Source organism: Melanostigma gelatinosum, assembly GCF_949748355.1.
Source record: "Melanostigma gelatinosum genome assembly, chromosome: 3".
Lineage (NCBI taxonomy): Eukaryota > Metazoa > Chordata > Actinopteri > Perciformes > Zoarcidae > Melanostigma > Melanostigma gelatinosum.
In genome coordinates this window covers 12673289-12696855 of record NC_136636.1, presented here as the reverse complement: position 1 = coordinate 12696855, position 23567 = coordinate 12673289, and the positions used below count along the sequence as shown (strand labels likewise).

The window sequence follows — 23567 nt, the reverse complement described above, 5'->3', positions numbered from 1 at the left end:
GAGTGAATGTACAGTATGTGTTTCGTTCGTACGCATATTGAGAAGTTAAGCCGACAGAGTATAAGCTCTGTCAGAAAGGATGATTCAGGGTAGTGAGCACTGTGACGGCGTGAAGCTGATTCAGACAGTTATGAGTTTTAAGTTCTTCAAAGACATGCGATTAAGACTCCAACTAACATGTATAACTGGGAAGTTAATAAAGACCAACTGTCTGCAAAAGAACCAAACGGTATTTATTGTAACTTCTTCAGTTTACAGATCGCATGTGAAAATAATGAACGAAGCAATTAGCGAAAGTCTAGCAAAATAAGTGAGTGAACGGGTCAGAAGGTTTCTAATGCACCTCAGTAAAAAGAGTCAAAATGTTTTAGCAAACAATATTTCTAGCATTAACATCACATTTATCAGTAAACCACTAATCCTATTCTCTTGCAATTTAAATCACAAAGTTCAAAGGTATAGTTGATACAACATTACTGCACAATTGCTAACATTCAGTAGACAGTTTAACAAGTCTAAACCCCGCTGTCAGCTTTTAACTGAAGTTCATACAAACCCCATTATCTATCAGTGCACAACAGATTAACTGTTTTACAAAACAGAGAAACACTGATTGCTACTACTGCTGCAAGAAGACCGTCGGCCCCTGCTGCTGTATTATTAACCCAAAAGAAAGAGTGTCAAAAATGCACCACGGAAACAACAGCATAGCAACTAAGACAAGCTGGAGGCTAAATACAGCTTCAATCGTGGAAAGTCCAAAACAATTAAAAGATAGAAAGAATCAAACAAAGGCGATACGCTATACTAATAAAAATCCAGTCCTTGATCACTCTGCCTCTAATTAGCAAAGCTAAGAATACAAAAAAAAACATTTGCAACGTCGACTTTTGCACCAAAATGGCAAAAGTGTGTCTTTTGTGGTGCTGGAGAGGCAGCCAGGCTTCCTTACTGAGTCCTCACCACATGTAATAACTGCGTGTGGTGTCAACAGGAGAGGGTTTTCCTTCTGCACTGCAGTCTTTGTCCTTCTCCCCATCAACTTCCCACAGGTTGATGAGCGGAGGGTAAAGCTCGTTCAGGGGGATGGAGGACGTCTTCAGCATGTATTTCTTCAGAGAGTGGTGGTAGTTTTTTCTCTTCCATCTGCGAGCTACGTAGACGCCCACAGTGGCCAGGCTGAGGAAAGCCAGCATTGTCGCCATGACAGCCAGCACAGCCGCACTTGGGTGCTGGTGTGACAGGTCCAGGGCGAAGGTAGCGCCACGTGTTGTCACATTAACGCACGACTTGTGCGTCTGCAGGTGGACGTTGGAGACAGTGAGGCACACCTCATACTCTGTGCCAGGTTGAAGGTGTGTGAGGTTGTACTCATGGACGTCTACGGGGACCCGAGCTGTGTAGGTGATGTGCGGGTTGTCAATCTTCATGGTGGCTGAGGCCCACTTCAGGTTGGAGGACATGACGTTAGAATTGATTTTCCAGGAGACCAGGATGGAGTGCGACTCGGTCTGCTTGACGTAGATTTTCATCACCTCGGCACTGTCGAGCAGCGTGCCGTTCACACGGATGGTGGCGACCCGTGTGTCGGCTCCTTCTGTGTTCTGGGCCACACAGGTGTAACGACCAGAATCCTCCACCTGAACATGAGACAGCCGCAGGGTCCCCTCATTGTTCAAGTGGTGCCGCTCTGAAACAGAGTCCGGTGTGATTTTGCCACCAAGAGGAGTCACCCAGTAGATCTCAGGCTCTGGCTCAGCCATGGCCCTGCAGTCGAGACTGACACTCATGCCCAGCTCGAGGTTCAAGTGGCTCTGGAAGGTGTTGTGGGATATGAGGGGCAGGCATTGCTCCGGGGACTCCAGCTGCCTTAGCTCTCGAACCCGCTGGCCTCTGAGTTCCGGTGGGGAGGTGCAGAGCATGGCCAGGGGCTCCATGAAGCGCACTGTGGTCCTGTTAGAGCTCATCCACTGAATGACACAGTCGCAACGCAATGGGTTGCTATGCAGACTGATTTCCCGCAGATTAGGCAACGCCTCCACAGTGTGCTGGTAAAGGGCAGTGAGGGCATTATTGTTGAGCATCAGGCTCTCCAAAGAGGACATGTCCCGAAAAGCCAACCTATGCACATAAGACAGCTTAGGGTTGTTGGTGGCCTCCAGCTTTGTCAGCTCTGGTAGGTTGTCCAGAGCATAGCGGTCAAATGACACTAGCTCCAACATATTGTTGATGCCCAGCTCCTTCAGACGTAGCATGTTCCTGAAATCTCCTTCCTGGATTTTGTGAACTGGATTCTTGTTCAAATCCAAGAATTTCAAATTGGGAACTCTTTGAAGGGCCAGTTGAGGGATTCTGACCAGTTTGTTGTCATAGAAAGAAATACTTTCAAGGCTATCCAAACCTACAAAAGCATTTGCTGGAACGTCAGTGAGGTCCATGCCAGCCAGGACCAGACTCCTCAGGCTTCCGAGAGGCTTGAAGTTCATGTCTAGGAGGCCAATAACTGGGTTCTCCCCGATCATGAGGATCTCAAGGTTAGGTGTTTCTTCAAACCAGCGGCTGTCTATGACATGGAGCCTGTTGGAGTTCAGATGAAGGCGCAGCAGGCTGCGCATGCCTGCAAATGCCCGAGGGGAGATGGCGCTTATCTGGTTGTGGTTGATGTAAAGCTCTTGGAGATTGGAGAGGTTTCCGAGGCAGTGGTCTGGCAGCTGGCTAATCTGGTTCTCCTCCAGATGCAGGGTGGTCAAGTGGTTCATGCTTGTGAGGCCCACAGCTTCCACAGTGCTGAAATTGTTCTGGGATAGGTCCAACTCTGTCAAGTTGAACAGCGCCTCCAGCTCTCCACTGGTGTGAGAGATGGCGTTACTTTGGAGCAGTAACACCTGCGTATCCGTGGACAGGTTGGTAGGGATGTGCATGAGCCTCAAGTCATTGCAATCCACCGTGGTTGCCTCCTTGTAGGTCGACTGGGGGGTGAACCAAGGGCGGATCTCGCAAACACACAAATGTGGACATTCTTTGCCATATACGGGTGCCAGAAAGGACAGAAACAATCCCATACACAGCCAGAGTAGAGGAGGCCACGGCTGCGAACTGAGCGCCATCTTGTCTGCTCCTTCAGCTCACACGAAGCTTAGATGAGAGGTTCTTGAGAAAGGCTTGGAGGTAACGTTCATGAGCATTAGTCTTCTTCACTGCTTGCTGAATGCTGTAGGCACTTTCCACAGTGGTGATTGCTAATCCAGGAGAGAGTTATTTGCAGAAGATCATCTGGTTCAAACTTGGCCTCTGCTGATTGTCTTGTTTGTTCTCACTTCCTCACCTTGAGGTTTGAGCCTAAAAAAAGACAGAAAGCAAGTACAACGTTAAAGCCTGTAAATAATAAAGCCTGATTTGATTATCAGTTTGCAAAAACGTATTGAATAAGATGAACAGAAAAACAGCGGAATAGAGAGCGTGAAAAAGTAAGAGCGACATATTTGGTTTCCTTGGAAGGGTAACAAATGAGGCAAGTGGCAGTTTTCCACAGAGCCACCCCGCAGATATTTAGGGGACTAAGTTGACGCGTCCAACAGGGCAGAATATATCTGTCAAATGTGTCTTTTTGCCCTGCTCTCGTGTAGACATTCATTCCCTACCTTTTAATGAGCTCCTACACAGCCAGCCACAGTTTGAAAATAAGAATAAGTTTGAGAAAGAGTTACTTCTGAATCTTGACATACAGCGAAATTGAGTGCGGCCATGCATGCCAAAAATGATGCCGTTCGCTTGGCCATTCTCTGTTGAATGAGTGAAAATTTCTGCCACTCTTTCTTCATGTAAAGATAGCTATGATTTAGATATTCCATCACCAAAAATGTCAATTTACCTTCGAACACCGTGAGCTAGCGGATAAAGTGAAGCAAAGTTTTGGACTGTTTTTCTCATTATCTAAGATGATTGGGTTGATATTAGCTCTGCTTCCCTGATGTGTTGCGTGTCTGTCTCCTCAGAGATTACCAACATGTTTTGCGCTCTTGTGCCCGGTAGATTATCTCCATACCAGCTTGGTACCAGTGATCCTTTTGAACGAGTGTGTGGTGTAGGCACAGCCGGCAGCTCTGGCTGTGAGCCCATTACACAACAGGCTTAATAAACAGGGCGTGTGTGCTCTTCACTGTGACTCACTCACTACTTATGATACAGGCCCATAGGAAGCAATCACGCATTTTTTTAAGAGCCAAAGCTGCTACTGATTCATGCACACCATACTATTCCAGGTTTGGTCAAAGTGAGACAAGCAGAGAGAGAGATTGGAGGGGACTGACATGCTGGGCCCTCAAAGGGATCGTAATATTTTACGCTTTTGCTCTCTTTTTGTCGATTTCATCACACCAACTCCCAGAAACGTCTGTCGGGATTAAAGGTACTAACTCAGTTTTGACAAGACGATAGGATATCATGAGCAATGGTGATGAAGAATCAGCCATCAGTTTCTTTGAACAAACCCATAAATATATGCATGTATATTAAACTCTCATGTGATCAAAATAAATATGTAATGACTCAACATTGCTGACCGTGCAGGCATGACTTTGTCAGCATGCGTGTGTGCGTGAGTGTGTGTGTGCAAGTGAGTAATTGTGAGTGAGGAGCGAGCTCGCAAAAGTGCCAATTATTAAAATAAACAACCAAAATGAATATTCAGCTTCTTCTTTCCATTCGCAAGAGAGAAAGACAGAGCGACTCTTGGTATTCTCTCACTCACTCAACATCCCAGTGTCGGCTCCTTCACTCACACTCTTAGAAATTCACATTTATCCTCATAAATACAGTGACATTGAGCATTCAGTTTGTGTGTGTGTGTGTGCAACAGAGAGCGATAGTTGGGTGTGTTTTGTTTGACATAAAAACTGGCAAGTTTCTCCAGTATTAACATACAACAGATGCAGATGTTTTTCCTCTCCTGTCATGTGCTGTCTGTTCGCGCCCTGCGATGTGTTGACACCTCCTCATCGTTTCTTTTCCTCATTTGCAGGTACAACAGTAGAAAAGCACCTCAGCAAATACAAAATGGAACACTATGCTCTGCAGAAAAAACACATGATGCGATTGTTTCTAGAAATGTAAACATGCCAGAAGAGTGGCACTGCAGGCTGAAAGCAGCTTCTCTCAAATACAGTAAATATGCAGCAGAATCTTAAGCATGACAGCTCATCCATGTTGCTTTCTTGTTAAGTAAAAACACATATGGTGTCTCAGGTGGCCTGTCTTTGCAATGACCCGGTCACACTGAAACTGATCAAACTGATTCTCTTAGTGTGACTGAAGTGTGGCAGCAGGGACCTCAACCTTCTTTTGGCCATATGCATAGATCCTAACTGCTGAACATGTGGCTCCTCTTTCTACCTTTCATCATCCAGTTTCTCAAATAATCCGTTCAAATGTCTTTCAATTAAACTACGATCTACTGTGGCTTGGAATATGAAGATTAACTTGGGGATACATTTGTCCGTCCCCATGTGTGGCACTGCTCGGGTATTAAATTGGAGGAGACAGGCGGAGTAATCACTGCTTTCATGCTGAGCCCATAAAACTCAGACACCTGGCACCAGGTTTCTGGCAGACTGGCAGCACTACGGGGCTCTGCATCCGTTCCCACCTTTCTCTCACTGTGTGTACGTGCCGACCTTTTTGACCCAAGGAAGCTCTGCTGAGCACATTATGCTGTTTTTTACTGATGGCTTTCTTCACAATCACTGCAGTATACAAATTCATACTCACAAGCTGCCCAGTAGACTCACATATTGCCTAATGTTGGCCAGAGATCAGCTCCACTGAAATGGTTAACTGTTGTGTTTAACCCACAAAATGCCTGACCATTTGTATGTCAATTACTTCCCCGGAGTAAGCCTGCGCAAGCGTTCGACTGATTTGTGTTTTCAACAGTTGTGTTTCAGTGAAGATGCATGTGTTCGGTAGTGGTGATCATACGACTGGATAAATGAGACTTGGATTATACTGCACGACTTGTGTGAGAGTTTGTAAGCGGATAGTTTGAAATAGTTTTACAGTTATTTCATAGAAATTCTTTTTTTCTTTGTTCGCCTTGCAGGCTTGTGAGAAAAACAATGTTTCTTCAAGAATTCAAGGCAACACGAGTTGAGTAGTTGATAGAAATTGTATTTTTTTTGTGGAAAGTATTCCTTTAAGGATACCTCTGAGTTTTTACAGGAAAGCTTTGCAAACCAAATACATGACCCCTCACCGACTTCCCACCTGTTTGCTTTGCCACTCTGCTACAAATATAACATGATAAGGGCAAACGGTGGGAAACTGATTACTTTACATACATATGTATTTACACTGAAGCCATTTCTCCACAATGCCCAAAAATACACATTGGGTTTCCCCTCACACGCTGTGACATGCATGCATATGCAGACCACTGGAAGGAGGCAGAAAAAATCCCTCAACAGTTTGGGATTATCCATGTCTGAATTGAAGCATCCAGCAGGAGGGATTTACTCTCTTTGCTCACCCAATCCATATGAGGCTTTAATCTAAGCACACATTACGCATTTAAAACACACACGTCGTCTCCAAATACACACCTAGTATAGCTGATGTTTCCACCGGAGGATCACTGACCCTGAGGTATGCAACATGACAGCGAGATATAATTGTGGGACATAATGAGCTTTGTCTTCTTCATGTTAAGGCCTCATAAATCCAGTTATAAGACAGCATCTCTGCACAATACAGGGAGCAATGAAGACAATCAGAGTCACTTAAGAGACACAGACCTGCAGTGCAGTCAGATGGGAGGACCGTTCCTCTTTAGATCTGTGAAATGTTGGTGTCTGTGTGTGCAGGCGGCAGTCATTGTTTACGGAGGAAGAAGTAAAAAAAAGACTATTTGCTTTGAAAGACTTGTTAAAAGGATGTCTCTAAGGTTGGTCTGAGGACATTGCCTTCTACTTGACTTTTACACCTTCTAAGAGTTCAGATGCAATGCTGCTAATACTACATTTCACCATCTGCCACTGGTGCTGCCGGGAGGGACCTCACTTGATAGCACACACTGCATCATTTTTCATAGGAGGCTTTGCTTTTACCCCCCTCTATTTCTAAGGCCCTTTTCACTGGCTGCAAAATGTAAGCAGTGTTTCTGAATCAGCAGCCGCACAACAGGCTCTCAGACATGCCATCCCCACAGCAACGGCTGTGCCACGGGCATGTCTGCTTCATAACCAAATGAGAAGACATGAGTAGAGCTATCAGTGCCATCAGGCAGCTAAAGGAACACGTCAGTGAGCAATGCTACTGGTTTGAAACCACGTGATAAAACAACAGTAAGCACAACCATGTAATGCACAAATGCTCAGAAGTCTGTATCAGCGTACACCACATTGTAATAATGTATTTCTAGATTTCTGCACTGAAGCGGCAGTATTTCTAGACAATCAGTTTCAACCCAGCGCTATCATGTGGTGCTGGGAAGCTGAGTGGTGCTGCCTGATGTTTTCTCCATGTCTCCACATGTGCTGGCCTGCCTCAGAGACATCCTGTTTCTGCACCATTAGTATGCAAGTGTCTCACTTCACATCACACAGGGCTCCGTCGCAGCTGCTGATGGCAGAGGTGTAGAGTCGAGGAGGAGTAGGATGCCTGTCCACTCAGTCAGAGAGACGAGAGAAAGTAAGGAGGGAGAGCTTTGCTTCCTTTAATTGGAAGGCCACAGGAGGAAACTGACGAACTGAAAAGGCAACAGAGCTGAAGGTACAATGAGAAAATTCAAAAACAACGTATGGAATTAAAGGAACATATGCTGCACACTTTTACAATGTCTCTTCAGACCGCATTACGGTTTAAAAGTCGCAGCATGGCAAATTGTCTCTGCATTTCTGCTTACTGCAAATCCACACGGTAGCTTTATTTCCCAGTGGAACTGAGATGGATCTTGACACAATTTTTCTTCGCTAGCGCTCAATTGTTTCTCCCTGCTTACGCCCTCATCGTCCCCCTCCACTTCATCTATCCTTACAGTTGCAACGTCTGTGAAAAGCCAATTTGTTGTGATTGGAGCATCGATCAATCACACTGACGGGGCAGGTCTCTCATCTCAGAGGAATCACTCTTTGAAACAATGCAGAGGTCAAGGAAGATGAATTTGCACTGTTGAAACTGGCTTTTACACCCAAGAAGCTTGTGTCATCAATAATGCTTTTTTTTCATAAAGGGCACAACAGCATAAATGGGAATGTGATTTTTGAAACAAGTTTTCACCGGGTTTTTGTTCAACTTTAACTTTTATATTGCCTGATCACATCCAAACGCTAAAGTTTCTTACACCCTGTCGATCTAAAATTAAAGTTTATTTTCAGTTCATGGCTGACATAACAGCTGACTCAGTCATAACTTCTTGACTAAACCTTACAATGGCCTGTCTTGTTTCCATGTTTCCCTTCAGATCACGCTCACAAAGGGAGAAGGTCAAGCCGTTACACCCTCGTCTCCACTGCTGTGGGAACCCCAGCACTGACACATGCTGCAGAGTTAGGCCCCGTGGCTCACAATGGCTCGTACCCAAATACGCACGGACACACCAAGACGTGTCTTTGTTTTGGGAGGTTCTCACACTCCTCATTACCAGCTGAGGAGATACGTCACTGTGCCTTGTGAAGATTGGGGGAAGGTGCCACGGCCTCCTATATCATTGGCTCATTGGGTGACATCTGTATCAATTGTCTGCTTTTACTCCCAAGACAAAGTAAACGACATACAAGCTGTGTGGTTGCGGTCTCCAGAAAACAAGCGTGCAAATCATGCAGTGCCTAATTTTCTTCATTTCCGAATCAAACATAAGTGATAACCTATCGACCACAGTGTACTGATATTGGTGATTCTTTGTGGTGTTAGTGGTGTTAGTAACAGGTGCCGCTGTGCAGCAGCTGAAACAACAGAGCTCATTGACAAAGGTGACCCGAACAATACACACTCCCCCTGCTTTCTCCAACTTCTGAGTAGAAACCCTGGAACCCTGTCTCTGTCTACTGTGTCTTCATTTCAGAGACATCTGCCAATTTCCCGAGTCTTGCAAATAGCTTTGATGGAGCACATTAGCCCAATGCTGCTACTCAGCTGTTTCAGCAGCACTCTGCACTGGCGCGTGATGCTGCAGTTTGTGTAAATGTTACACTTCACTGTTAGTTGAACCTGGTGTCACAACGCAGTGAAATGTCAGGACTGATGGCAGGACTGCAGTTTTAACAATGAGCCCTTTAGGCTCAGAGTTGACATTAATGCTTGGCTTTTCATGGCTAGTAAGTAAGTACAAGTATGAGCAGAGAATGTCTCCAAATATTACCACAGGATTGCAGTGCACAGATTGTATATGTTGATATGTTTTGTTTTTGTTTCCTTTGATCATCAGTTCATATTTTTCATAAATTGTCTTGACTTGAGAAAGGTTCATAATAATCATATCCTGTGTCCTTGCAGATCTAATACTTCTACGTGTTATTGATAAGACTGACCCGACGCACACATGCTGAGAATACATCAATAAATATGCTCAACTTTTCGGATCAATCTTGTGTCTTTATAAAATCTTTCTTTGTTGAAGCTAACACCACCTTTCCTCTTTGCGGTGATAACACGCGCTGCAGGAGGACCCACGCCACGGAGAGAGAACGCGTTATTGTTCCATTTCTTAAAACGTAAAAATGATGACTTCATCTTTACGAGTTTAACACTCTTTTCTAGACAGGACGGATATACCCCCCTTTCTACCGAGCAGGAAATGGAGAACAGATCAGTTGATATATTTCATAAACATATGATTCACAATTTCAGCAGATGCATGAAATAAACACATTGCTCTCACCTCTGAAGCGCTGTATCCTCCTGCTGCGGGCTACTGTATCTGACCCACGCAGTATCCGCAACTCCAAGATGATGCGCGAGGGGTTAAAGATTTGAATGAAAAACAATCAGCCTTATTAACGAGGACGAAATCGTATCTGTGGAAAACACCCCCGTGGTTGGAATATCTGCTCTGATCTCCAGCGCTGGAAACGCGGTGGCACTTGAGAAGTGGAGAAGCTGCATGCGGCGCACAGCTTCAGTGACGAGCAGCTGCCTGGTGCAGGTCAGCTCAACTGAAACGCGTCTGACACCAACAGTGGTGCCCAAACAGGCAACCTCGCCATCTGTTCTGTCGTCATCACAAACCATGGGAACAAACAAACAAAAAGTCCCACCCTACCGGCCACGAGCTGCGAGTTTTGTGGTGAATGTGCCGGATGAACCAATACGCAGCCCACTGAGCGCATTGTTCGAATGTGTCTGCTGCTGACCTCTTTAAAGTGTGTTTCTGTCGTCGCTCCTCACGTCAACATAAGTGGAATGTATTCATCAGTTAGGAAAAGGCTTGTTTGAGGGGAGGACATCACAATACTTTTTTGGGGCCATGGACACAGTTGATATACATTTTTAATGACTTGCTAATTAATAATTGATATGATTATGGTGATGAAATGGACTTTAAAGAGGATCATGTCAGTCTCTCTCATTCTCTATGTCACACACGTATACAAACACTTGCACACAGGAGTCATGTTGGAAGGGACAAGTCTTTTCTCTCAGAAGTGTCACTTGTTTGGAATCTTTCGCCCCCCCCCCCCCCCCCCTAGGGGGAGCAGTGAAAATGACAACGTTTCATCACTTGCTGTTTGAGCTGCTGCTGTGGGAGCTGCCTGACAGGTTCATCATCCACAGCTACAAGAAGAGATGTGATCAACTCTGTGTTGAGACAATAAAGTGTTGCAGGCAGATGCCACGTGCATCTTTTGGCTGTTCATGCTGGAATTAACCAGAATCAGTGTTATTGGCCTATCATGCACAAACAAGGAATTTGACCCATTTTCTGCATCTGTCATAATGTACTAACACAAAAATGGAAATACCTGCTGGGGTCAAGAACAACAAAGCTGAACAGATAAGCAATTGGAAACAAAACAAATGAACAAATACATTCTGAAGGAATGAATATACATGATTATTATATAAGTTAAGATTTCTATGTATTGTATAGTGTGTGAGATTGACAGTGACAGATTAAATGTACGTATTAACACATTGTGCTTTTAAAACTAAAATTATAATCTATAAAGGCAGCGGTTATATGTTGGTGTTAGTGGGCTATTGACAGTGTATGACTAATCGTAAGTGTTCAGAGTGACGGCCTGTGGGAAGCAGAAAAGCTACATTTTTGACTGAAGATCAACAGCATTTTTTCATAATTTCAGTGTTTCTCTTTTCTATAAATTCTACTCAGAACCTGTGCAGGTTCATCTATGATGTTCCACAAAAAATCCTCATGTGTTTGTGTTGTTTATCGGGCAGAAATGAATCCACAAAACGATGAAGCTTGAACACATTTATGCAGTCGCCTCATTCATGAAATGCATGAAGAGTCAACAGCTTCATGCATTTGGCCTAAAGATTACTTCTGAACACAAACAGCCAAACATGAAAAGGTTCAGCAAAACAGACGGATGACAGCTTTGAGTAAAAGAGGGTTTAGTAGGCAACAGTAACTGATTTATTTCCATTTTTGATTGTTTATAACATTAACTGCACTAAACGCTCCTTCAGCCTCAGTCTAGTAGGCCAATCTGTAATGTATGCTGTAGTATTTAAGTACTAACGGAAATCATGTTATTGCAACCTTCTGCACTCTATGATCTGAAATGTTTTCATCACGGCACACACAGAGTTCAGAGAATACTTAAAACCACCTGTTAGAAGAACTCCTTTTTTTTAGATGATTATGAGTGTTTGAGAGATTATGGTAATCTGATTAAAAATGTTTCACGACTTTCAAATTAAGGATTTAGTGCTGACTGACTGCATGGAGCAAATATAGAGTAAAGCCTTTCTAAATACAAACACATTAGTGAAATGTAATTCATGTTGCTGGAGGCCAACTGGAACTCGTTCAAAGAATGTCTTTGGTATCCGAAAACGGCACTGTGGGAGCCTCTTGTATCGTTCCGCCACCACAGAGAGCTCAACGTTGATTCAGCCATCGCCCCGTGTGTTAGTTGCAACCGGCAAAACCTAATTTCCCACCGTTAACCTGCAGTGCTTGTGGTGTGGTTGCTATGGCAACAACTCCCTCCCAGGAAAGGCGATGCAGCACATATCCACCGGTTTATTAGATCTCTGATCACACAGATCGCTCCACATGGTCAGCTGGGAAAACACACAGAGACGTATATATGCCCCCCTGTTTTACCTTTCGCAAGTCTTCTTATCCTTTTGCTGCTTTACGCTCTACTGAGAAGACGTTAGGTACGTCAGTTTTCCTCGTTGGTGCTTGTTTTCGGTCATTGATGGGTCGGATATTAAATGAGAAGTGTTGAGATGAATGTTTGACGAAAATAACAAGTACCGGTAGTCAAAAACACACAGACACACTCACTGAAAGTGAACTGATGATGCCGCCGTCTTTAAGCATTTGTCTGAGTCCACCCTGTTGTTAAATAATGTCTATCAGAGCACAAGAGGACAGAGGATTTTGTTTGTAAGATAAAGGTTTTCGTTTTTAATTTGATTTTGGTGATTAGATTCAATCTGATCTTAGCTGGCATTAACTACAAACTACAAACTACAGCCTCAGAAAATACCCCCTGAGTTGAGTCAGCCACATGCTCAACACAAATTGAACATGATGAGTTCAGGTGGTAGGTTACTTATATTGTTTACCATGTAGCTTTCACCTGTCTTAGGAAGAAATAGCGTTTAGACATTTTGGGGAATACACTTATTTGCTTTCTTGCAGAGAGATGAGAAAATCAATGCTTCTCTCATGTCGCTAACTAAGCTACAGACAGGAGACGATTAGCATAAGGCCTGAACACAGCTTGTCTTGCTCTTTCCAAATGTAACAAAATCGACTTCCCAGCTCCTCTAAAGCTCACTGATTAACACATTATATCTCATTTGGTGGACAACAAGTTGTATCTGCGGGTTGTGTACCTCGCTGTGAGGCTGCCAGACAACCAGTGAGGACTCCCGTAATCCCCAATTAAAACCATAACTTGTCATTTTTACACTTTTTTCAAGTTTTTTTGTATGTAATTTATTTAGAGGTGCTGGAAGACCAGCTGTTTTCACCTGTTTCCAGTCCTTATGTTGAGCTAAGCTAACCGTCTGCAGGTTGTAGTTCATATTTAATGGTCAAACATGACAGTGGTATAACGCTTCTCATCTTATTCCCGGAAAAGAAAGTGAATAAAAGTTTCCAAAACGTCAAACTATTACTTTAAGTATTTTCTTACACATCACTCTAATAAGAAGCCTTGAACTCCCATGCATAGTGAAATCAATAAGGTGTGAAGATATGTGTCTTAGGATAAGAGGTTTGTTAACAGATGAGGTGAAACTTCAAATTGGTCCGAACAGTGGTGACAGAGTCAGCTACGGGTCTGGAACCAGGATGAGCCATATATGTGAATTTTGAAAGATTACTTTTCCAGAACAGTACGTTTTTTCATGTGTTTACTGTGTTAATCATTGTGGAACAGTCATTGCAGAAATGCAAGGCAGTGCTCTTCCACTGGCATTGACTGCTTACATCTAGTGGCACTGCCAAGGGCTCAAGGTGAGCGTGAGTGTGAGACGTCTCATCTGAATTGGTCTTAATAGCCGCGGAGGTGATGGGGTCCTGAGTCCTGTTACACATGTCACTTTGTATTAGTGTCCACATTAGAGCCTGCCACTCCGCAACTAATACGAGGCACTTAACAACAAAATCAAGGGATCCCTTTATAATTGCTCCTGAGCAAAGCAATTTAGCGGCGTCTCTTGGGGATTGACTTTCATTTGGATTTGTCAAACACAGGCCTTGCTTGATTTGTTTTGGCCCAATCGAAATCAAAATAGTTTCTGAAGCGTGTGTGTGTGTCTGTCTGTATAAGTGTGTATGTGAGGAAGCCGTTATTACTTATTCGCTTTATGCAAAAAATTATTAATAGAGGTAATTGTTCTTGAGTGTGCCGCAAGAATAGTACTCAATAATGGCCTTGTGTTAATCAATTTTATGAATCCATCTTTCTTATGTTCCCATGTTAAAAACATGAATCAGAAAAGTCTTTTCTTCCTTTCACAAAAAGAACCCCAGAGCATTAATATTTAATTGACATGTGGCATCCGCAGCTCACTGATGTTTGCAAAGGAGGAGAAGGGAATTGCTCTAATTAGTCGACTCACTTTGTGGGGGGTTTAAACTACAGATTTCAGACACAACTGGGAAAACATGAATTTAAGATATTCTTCAATGAATTGAACTATTTTCCATGCAATCTTTTGCAAAGTATGACAGCACAGAGTTAAAGATGTCTTTACCGTCTGTCTCTCATGATTGAATAATGAACAGCATGTTAGGACCGTGGAACCGTACCGACTGCGTTGTGTCGCCAGAGAACAAAGCAGGAAAACACCGAAAGGTTCTGAGTAAATAATGAAAGAAGTTTACTTTGCTCTTTCAGTTCTCGCTAGGCCGCAACAACTTAGTGTCTCTTTACTTCCTGCTGGGAAACTGAACATGAAGTGATTGTTGGTTGGTTGTTAAAATGTTGATGGTCACATTTCTCCCTTGCTCAGGTTTTCACCATGCCAGCAGCGCGGCTCTGGGAATAACAATATGACAGTCATGGTCCATCACTTTGGTTCAGGCTGAAATATCAACAATTACAGGAGGGATTGCCATGATATTATGTACACACATTCCCGTTACCCAGAGGATGAATCCTTGAATTGCAGGGGCGATATATTCCCTTGAAAAGGAAAACTCATATTCTTTTTCGTCTTCTTTTTAATTGCAAATTGCAACCAGACAGAGCATTACCACCAACATCTGACCTCAGTTGTTGTTTGCCAAAAATATTTCCCGACTTACATTTGGCATTCACTGGAGCAATCGCAACCACTGCAGTTTCTTCTGACGCCATATTTTCAAGTTTGGTGGCTCCTCCTCTTCCGATGGTGACCTTTGAGAGTTTTCATCCAGCATTCCACACTGACGCTTTTGACCGCTATGAGTACACCATCCAGTTACCAACAGTGTGCTGCATTCTGTCATACTTATCGGTGTCGATTCAAGGTGAACACACTCTCAACATAGCAAGTGTAAACTACGGAAGAGCACAAATTGAGAAACAGCATGAGATGGTGAAAATAGATATTACACCTGCTTAACATAAGTGTGCCTTCAATGCACACATGCACTGCATTGTCATCGTGAGTATATTAGCAACGCTGATTTAAGCGTTGAGCTGGAAGCGCCACTGTATCAAAGTACTGTCTCACACATCAGCTTGCATTGCTGGCGCCTCGTCAGCATTGATAAAGCTAAACTCGTTCTTCAAGAGCAGAGATTGAGGAATAAATTGCATGATATTATACACCACTACTGTAAGTATCAAAAATATATTTCATCGTTTTTAAAACCACCTGCTTAAGCACAGTAAGTGTTTGGAGCTCAGGACTCTGGGTTGGAACAGGTAGAATTGTGTATGTGTTTGATTAGTGGGGGGAATTTTTCTTGTCTGCTGCTTTTTGAGCTCAAACAGAAAAAAGAGAAGTCGGCGTCTCTCCCCATCCTCCATCCTTATCCCTCCTTGTTCACGCCTCCCTCTCCTGCACCAGCTGAACAAAGACAACTGCTCTTTGTTAGCTACATGCTCTGTCTGAGACTTGGAGTCAGAATGTGTCTCTTCACTGATGCTGCCGGCATAGAGATAGTGGCATCTGCTGCTGATGTGTGTCTGTGTGTGTGTGTGCGTCTGTGTTTGCCTGTCTATGGGCAGCTGAGATGGGGGGAGGAAATAATCCTGAAGATAATGTTAGGTCTTGTGCCCACTGGGATTCTGTTTAGAGCATCAGCGCCTTTTTTATAGGTATTTTCAATCGGGACAGAATGCGTGTGGCGCTGAAGCAGCTGTCTTTGTAAAAGTGCTTTTCACAGCACATTTTCTTGTTCAAAACAATCCACGTTTTTGTTCTGCTGCTCTTGGTGCGTCAACTTGGTAATATCTCTGATTTTCAAAGAAGAAGCGCTGCACTTTTCCTGTCAGAGGATGAGATGTTGTCAAAGATGCAGTACTCACGTGCAGCACTTTTGTTTACCCTCAATCCACCAAAGCACTTCATCCCAGCAGCCTATGCTTGTTTGCAAGAAAAAAATGCCCAGTGAGCACAAGGTTTAGCTTTGGTTTATTAAATGACAGGCCGGGTTGTTCCACATGGGAAGAAGCAAGGTGAATAAGTACACGTTGGAGGAGTGATTAAGCCCGGGGGGGGGGATAGGATTTGCATTGGGAGGAAAAGTGAGGAGAGTGATGGAATTGTGTATCCCTTCTACCCCACCCAGTCGTGTCCATATATGGCAAGACTGATGGGCTGGGGGCTGATGAAGAGGTTTACCGGTCTGTTCTCTGAGGGTGTTATTCGGGTAAAGGGAGGGGGTTGGGTGGCCTCTTTTACTAGTCTGCTCATGAAATACTCCTTTGTCTGCCTTTTCCTTATTTTCCCCTTATCTTGAAAGCCCTGAGAGCCTTTTTGTGCTTGTTTGCATTGCTGTGCCATAGTTTCGGAGGAAAAAAGCTGTATCGTAATTATTATTTCTGTAACGTTATGATAATGGCTCCATAATTAAATTGCTACATGTGCATAAGCAGATGTCAGTGGGTTGAAATCTGTCAGTGTGTATGTGTGAGTTTATAGGAATGTTACAGTTTACAGGAGTCTCTCTTAGAGGGTAAATCCTATGGACTGTTAAGGTCACCTGGTGAATGGATAATTTAGCTCCATTTCCCGGCTGGCTAATATCAATAGATGGAGAGTTAAAGAGCGTGAAGGGAGTGGGCGGCTATTAGCCCTTATAAATCACGCTGATTCTAGAGCGAGAGAGCTGGAGATAGAGATAAAGTAGCAGGTGGGACTGGACGGTGTCAAGGGCAGGAAAACTCCGGAGAATATTCCTGAAAGAGTCTTTTTAACTCAAACACAATGACCAACTGTCTCACATAGAGAGCAGGCTATTATGAAAACACCACCTGACATAAGACACACTGTGAGATCAAATATTAGGCTACTCTTAGCTGCTGTATATGTACGTTAAATATACATAAAGATGCCTCAGGACTATTTACAGTTTTCAAACACATGTACTTTAGCGTAAAAAAACAGGATTTCAGGTACACATCCCTACTGCACTACATCAGCTTCTGGACTAATTGCAGCTGGATGATTCAGGGTTGGAATGCATTTGGGATTTAAGAAAAAAGTAGCTTCATTAGGTAAATCAATAAAGACTGCTCTTCAAGGGACCCAGTGAAGCAGTGGTGCAACTCTTCCAAGCCCCATAACTTGTGACTAATTGCTAAATATACATTTGAGTAAACAACCCTCTCCAACCCTGACACCCGGTTCTGCAATGACTGATTCAAGTTAGTGGCACCTTTTAACACAACCTTCCACAGCAACAACTTAAAGTCGTCAGCACATTATAGGGCTGCTAGGACTGTTCCTGGTAGTCTCTTTCACTGGGGTTAAGGGTGGCTCTAGAGATATGTTTGCCCTAAAATGATTCTGCTCTCAACAGCACACGCTATCCCAAATATTTTCCAGCTTTCTCGCCACTGTCCATCGTAGTTGGTCTTTATTACAGATACAGCTAAAAAAGTATATGTTCAAAAAGTCTCCGAATAATCATTCTGCATAACACTCACCCAATCTGCCCAGATCATTGCCAGGAAAAAAATGTGGCATTGTAGAAAATGTAGAACATCAAGGGTGGGTGGGAACAAACGCAGGAGACTGCTCATGTCCCGTGTGAAACCAAAAGTAAATGTTGACTTTACGCTTGTTATGTAACGTTACATAGGAAAGTTCCCAGGGCAATTGTTATATATATATATATACATATATATATATATATATATGTATGTTGTTTATATGGTTTGTTAGTTGTTAGGTTATTATTTGAACACAAGCCAGGATCTTTTTTTTAACCTTGATCAAGTAGTGTTGTTGCCTTAACAATGGTTTCACAATGTTAACCCCGTGGCATTGTACATTTGTACAAGCGTGATACGGGCTGATTTGAAACAAGTTTTTGGTTCCGAAACATCGACATTCATTCATCGTATACCGTGGCTTGCAGAGACGTACAATGCCAACCTTTTTTATGGCGACTGGGTTGACCTGGAGCAGCCCCGTTACCCATCTCCCTCCCTCCCAGTGCTGTGGTTTGTGTCACTCATCACATCTCGGTAAACACGAAGTTTAAATATTAACCAGCTCCTCTGACAAGAAATGACATTCTCTCTGGGACAGTCGCACAGACGGTGGTAGTGCTGGCAGCAGGTGGAAACCTGCTCAGTCAAGGTAGATTTTACACATACAATTGTCAAACAATCTCATTAGAGACTTACACGGCAGTGTGGTTGGAGTCACATGGCATGAATAAACCTATCAGGGCCAAAGGTTGGCTTTGAAATGCTTGGTTCCCCCAGAGAGAGTAGAAAAGCATATCAGTGTAGGAAATTGATGAATGTAGTCCTACATGTTGAACTGAAAAATAAATGAGCTTTCACCAATTCAAAGTGCTCTGGCTTACATTAAGGGAATTGTTTAAGCACTGCTGAGTTCAGTGAACAGAGGTTGCCTTTAGACAGCTGGCCAGGTTATGATGACTTTGCTGCTGAGCAGCGCCGTGACCAATTAGAGATTGGTGGAGGGTAATGCCGTGGGGCGCAGAGAAGCTGAATGAAAAGGAAGGCATGACTGAGAATTTTCTCTCAGCCACTGCAGCTGAGAATTGTTGAGTTCACATCAGGGTTACAGTATCATTAGATTACTGTGCTATCACCCACCTCAGGCTGCAGTCATGGGACGTCTCTGTTCTTTGACCCTGAGCCAAAGGCAATGCAGTCATGCCAGAAGTACTTTTGAGGCTGCTGCATAATACGATGACTCCCATTGTCGCACCGTCTACCAGTGGCATCCTGCTGCCATCATGGAAATGAAGCAGTGTGTTCAAGCATGCCTGTAGTTCCCCAGTGGAGACCATGGTGCCATTTGGTATTTAAATGGGTCAAACTGTGGTGATTTATTCATGCTCTGAGTCTTTAGTGCCACTCAGCCTGACAGGCAAGATCCAGGCTCAACCGCTCTGAACGTAAACTCTCCTTTCTACCCTGATACACCTTTATGTATTACATACAAATATACCGTCTTTCAGAGTATTTTAATTTGATCTGTTTAACTTAAAATGGTATGGCATAATACTGATTGAACTGCCTGTCAGGGTCAAAGCTCCTCCAAAAATCCTTCACTTATTCTGTGCACAAATGATCAATAATGAGCCACAAAACTCATATTGACATATGATATACAATAAACCGATTCGTCAATATTGGATTGGACAATCGACTGAAAATTAACAGCCAACACTTTGTTTCCCATGTAAAATAATTGAACTGAACAAGCAAAAGAAAATGTAACACACCTACGATATGCTTTTGATGGTGTGGGTTTGATTGTTACCAAGATCAAACCCTTCGGACGCTCGATCCAGAACAAAGAGATGAAACAGAATGTACACAACTGCACCTGCACCGTAGACCTTGGCCCTCGTGGACTTATGTTTGTATTTCCTACAATGACAAGCTTTCAGACAGTGCTGTCAGATGAGAGAGGTATCCAAACACTCCCAATCTCCCTTTGAAATCAGCAGGCTGGTGCTCCTGCTTTCATTCACTCTACACCCCCTGTATCAGTGAGAAGAAGAATGGGAGCATTGTTCACTGCACTCCAAAATACTCTTGAGACAAACGTACATGCAGCCAGCTCCTGACACCCGGAGTTGCATTGTGTTTTTGTCACTCCTGGGAGGTGTCAATGATGGAGAAAGGGAGAAAGGAAAGGAGAGCAGAATGACAGCAAGAGGTTGACCCACGATTCGCCTCCGGTGAAGGTCGCCACAAAGACACTCACAGTGTGACAAACAGGATGAGGTTCTTATCAAATCCACGTGACATCTGAGCTTTACATCCACAGCCTATAGAAAGGTCTTTTCTCTTTGTAGCAAATTGTGTCGACAACTATCTTGCACAAAAGGTGTCAGACTACCCAAATATACAGAATCATGATGAATCAACACAATTACACCCTAAATATAGAGTATCTATATCTACTCCCTTTAAATAAGCTTCAACTTATTAAAGGCTTGTTTGGGCCTCTTCAATTGAATGTGCTGCCTTTGGGTTTGCACATGTCCGTGTCTCTTTGTGTAATGTCTTTACTGTCTATGCTGAAATGTTGAAATGTTTCTTTGGGAAAACAAAGTAGAGGTGACAGGAAACAAGGGCAGAGAGATGGGAGGTGACATGCAACAAAGGTCCTCATCGGACTCAAAACAGAGCCACTGAGATCACATGGGAAATGCCTTAAAGCCCTTGGCCACCATGCAGGATGTCTTGGGACGATACATTTCTTATGCACATTTCTCAACACCCAACAACATAATCCTCATCAACAACAAACCAAAACCAACACAAAACTCTATCCAACAATCAAAAATACAATGACTTTGTACATTAACAAAATCCAAGTTAGCAGTGAATTTCTTCTCTGTTTCAGTTTAGTCTTGATCCACCGGCTGATGCCGGGTGCAAAGGGGGACCCATAGAGAACTGGTGGTGTTTTTTTAGGCCTGGGAAATCCGCAGTAATTACACGAATACAGCACCCTCTGAGCAGGCTCATTTGTTCAGCTTCCAATACAGCCGACCAGATGGTTCCCCGAGCCCAGCGGCCTTCCATATTCATGAGATGGAAGTTTGACCCTGCCACCTCTCAAGGGCTGACCTCTAACCTGGATCCTTTAGGACATCAATAGGATATGGAAGAGGGCAGAGGGAGACGCATCGCACCAGGCACACCAACCCCCTTCCACAGTCCCATGGGTGAGCACCCGACCCCTCTGACTGAAGGCATTGGTCATGTGTGAACACCATGTGTGAGCTCAAGCTAGCCTTCACACGAGTTCCCATGCACCTACGGGGCGTGGTCTCTGGAAGTGAGCATCTGTCCCAGCTACTCAGAGTCCTGCACACGGAGGGGTGGCTGGGGTTGGGAGTGCAAAGACAAAGCCAGGGAATCAAACTAATGGTGTCACACCATGTCAACAGTTTTCAAGAGCGCGGCGGTGAACTCTGACCTCCCTGCAGGATGTTTTCATGAGCTCAGCCAACCTCTGGGAACATTTAGTGGTCTTATCAGTCAAATAAAGTAAACTGTAAATCAAAGGCCTGCATGATTGATGAATACAGCGTCTGGAGTGAAGAATCCGAGCTATGACCTGCTGGCTTCTTGTTTCTTTTGACTCTATTCCTTCTTTTGTTTTTTCTCAAAGAGAACATGCTCTGCATTGTTGTGAAAGTACGAAAATTATTTCAAATTATAGACGCTACACCTGAAAGGATTTAACATGTAAAATGTCCACTCTCATATGGTGTAATAAAGCCCGTAATAAAGTTTTAACCAAAAAAAACTTTGGAGTGGTTTTGTAAATCTAATTATTTACATTTGTTAAATCTGGCATCTGTTTTATCAATACTGACAGCTAAGAAATTCTAAAAAATTAAGTTATTACAATAAATTGTGCTAAACAAAGTGTCGGTCTGGAAAATTGAGGCAAAATCTCATGAAAATAAACAACAAATAGATTTCATTCCTGTTATCTTTAAATACAATACAGAAATCACCACGATGGAAGCTCTGCCATAAACTCAGCCAAAGCCAACCCACACAGACATATTGTGCATTGATGCTCCTGCTGTGGAGGCAGTTGACATAAATGTATCAGAAATACATGCGGCTTCTGTTTTTCATTCCGAAAGCACAGCCTGAAGCCAGTTTTAATGACGTCTGTTTATTCGCAGCCGCTCTGCTGGTATCATTCATTACGCTGGGCATTTTCGATGTGCGAGTCCCAGAGACAGTAGTTACCTCAACTGTACCAATCAGAAGAAGTGTAAGAGTGAGGCTTGTACAGTAACTAGTGGATTACAGTGTTTTTATCGATTTATTAGTTGTATAGATTCTTTCACAGTGTTGTTAATGTTAATCCACCCCATTAAAGGGCCACTGCACGTGAAAACATTTGTGTAATGTATTTTGTGGCTCTGAAGGAGCTTTGTCAAGTCTATTTGTTTAATTCATTCAATGAACAGAAAGCCTGTGTTATGAAGTACGGAGTGGAGCTTGAGAGACATGGTGTGTTCTAGGTAGCTGCATTGAGGGACGTGTATGATCTAGAGACCCTAAAAGGTGTGGACAAACAGAAAGTCAGGCAAATATTTGCCTTTCGTCAATCACACAAAGTTGTTTGTGTTTATTAACTGTACTGATAAGAAGCTGGCTGCTAGGACGTACCAATCATGGGCCTTTGTGTGCTTATGTTCAGCAAAGCCTCTCACTCCATGGCTTTATAAATTTATAGAAAATAATAACATTATGTATGATAATCTAATCAACATTTTCATCTCTTACCCTCAGTCCGGGCCTTCCTCTGTGAGTTCACATGAACTCGCACCTCTTCATGGACTTGTATGTTAGTTGTGCTGCCTTGAGATTTGCCTCAAGTTCTGTCTGAACACATGAAAAACAAAAGTCAAGTTTCTGCTGCATCACGTTCGACACTTTGTTTTGATTCCCCCAAATGTATACAAGTGTAATACTGAATCACTGGACCCCTTTAAGATATGGTTTCTAAGACACTCTCATTATGGTCCATGAGATGAAAAGATGAAAACAACGATATAACTTGTGTGCATGTGAAATCCTTTATCTAAAATCTCGGGGAAACATTATGTTATTTTTACGACAGTGAAAGTGAGTGTAGAGGCTACAGAAGCAGTTCATTGCCTATTCAATAATGCTCCAGTTATGAATGGTGCTAAGTGATTTGATTAAATGAGAGTATATATGACACCACACGGTGGTAACCTCTGCTTTTTCTCTTTTAGCTGCTGTGATGGCAGAAATATCAGTGTTGGTTCTTTATTACTGATCTTATCTGGGCCTATTTGGCCGCAGTAGCTCACAGGGGCTGCCTGCGTGGTGGAGATCAGCCAGAGTGAAGATAACATTGCACATCCATCTGACTAATTGGCTCTACAATACAGCCAGAGGGGAAACACTCTGATTTATAGGGCTTGAGAATGCAGTTTCTCACTTTAAAAATATCTATCCTTCTCTGTCAGCGTACGCTCAAGTCTGAATTTAGAGCCCATTTACCAATTAAAGAATTTGCTCAATGATCTGATTTTGGCCATTCTGTCTGTCTGTGATGCACAGTTAATATATTTCCATGATAGAGACTTCTACTGCTCAAGCTCATTGTGAACATGTTGCTGCTTCTGTATTGTAAAGCAGAAAAAAATGAGCATCCCTGGAGCCTCTGGCAGGCTAAAAGCCTTCAGAGAGAGTTTTTTACAGAGAGATTCA

The 23567-nt window shown here is 43.3% G+C and overlaps 1 protein-coding gene across 1 annotated transcript; it reads right to left on the bottom strand.

Moving 5' to 3' along the window:
• Nucleotides 1-959: 959 nt before the first annotated feature.
• LOC306775695 (leucine-rich repeat neuronal protein 1-like) lies at nt 960-3107 on the bottom strand (the record flags this gene model as incomplete). Its single annotated transcript, XM_079266173.1, has 1 exon — nt 960-3107. One exon carries the CDS (start codon nt 3105-3107, stop codon nt 960-962), a length of 2148 nt encoding a protein of 715 aa, XP_079122299.1.
• Between the last annotated feature and the right edge of the window lie 20460 nt (nt 3108-23567).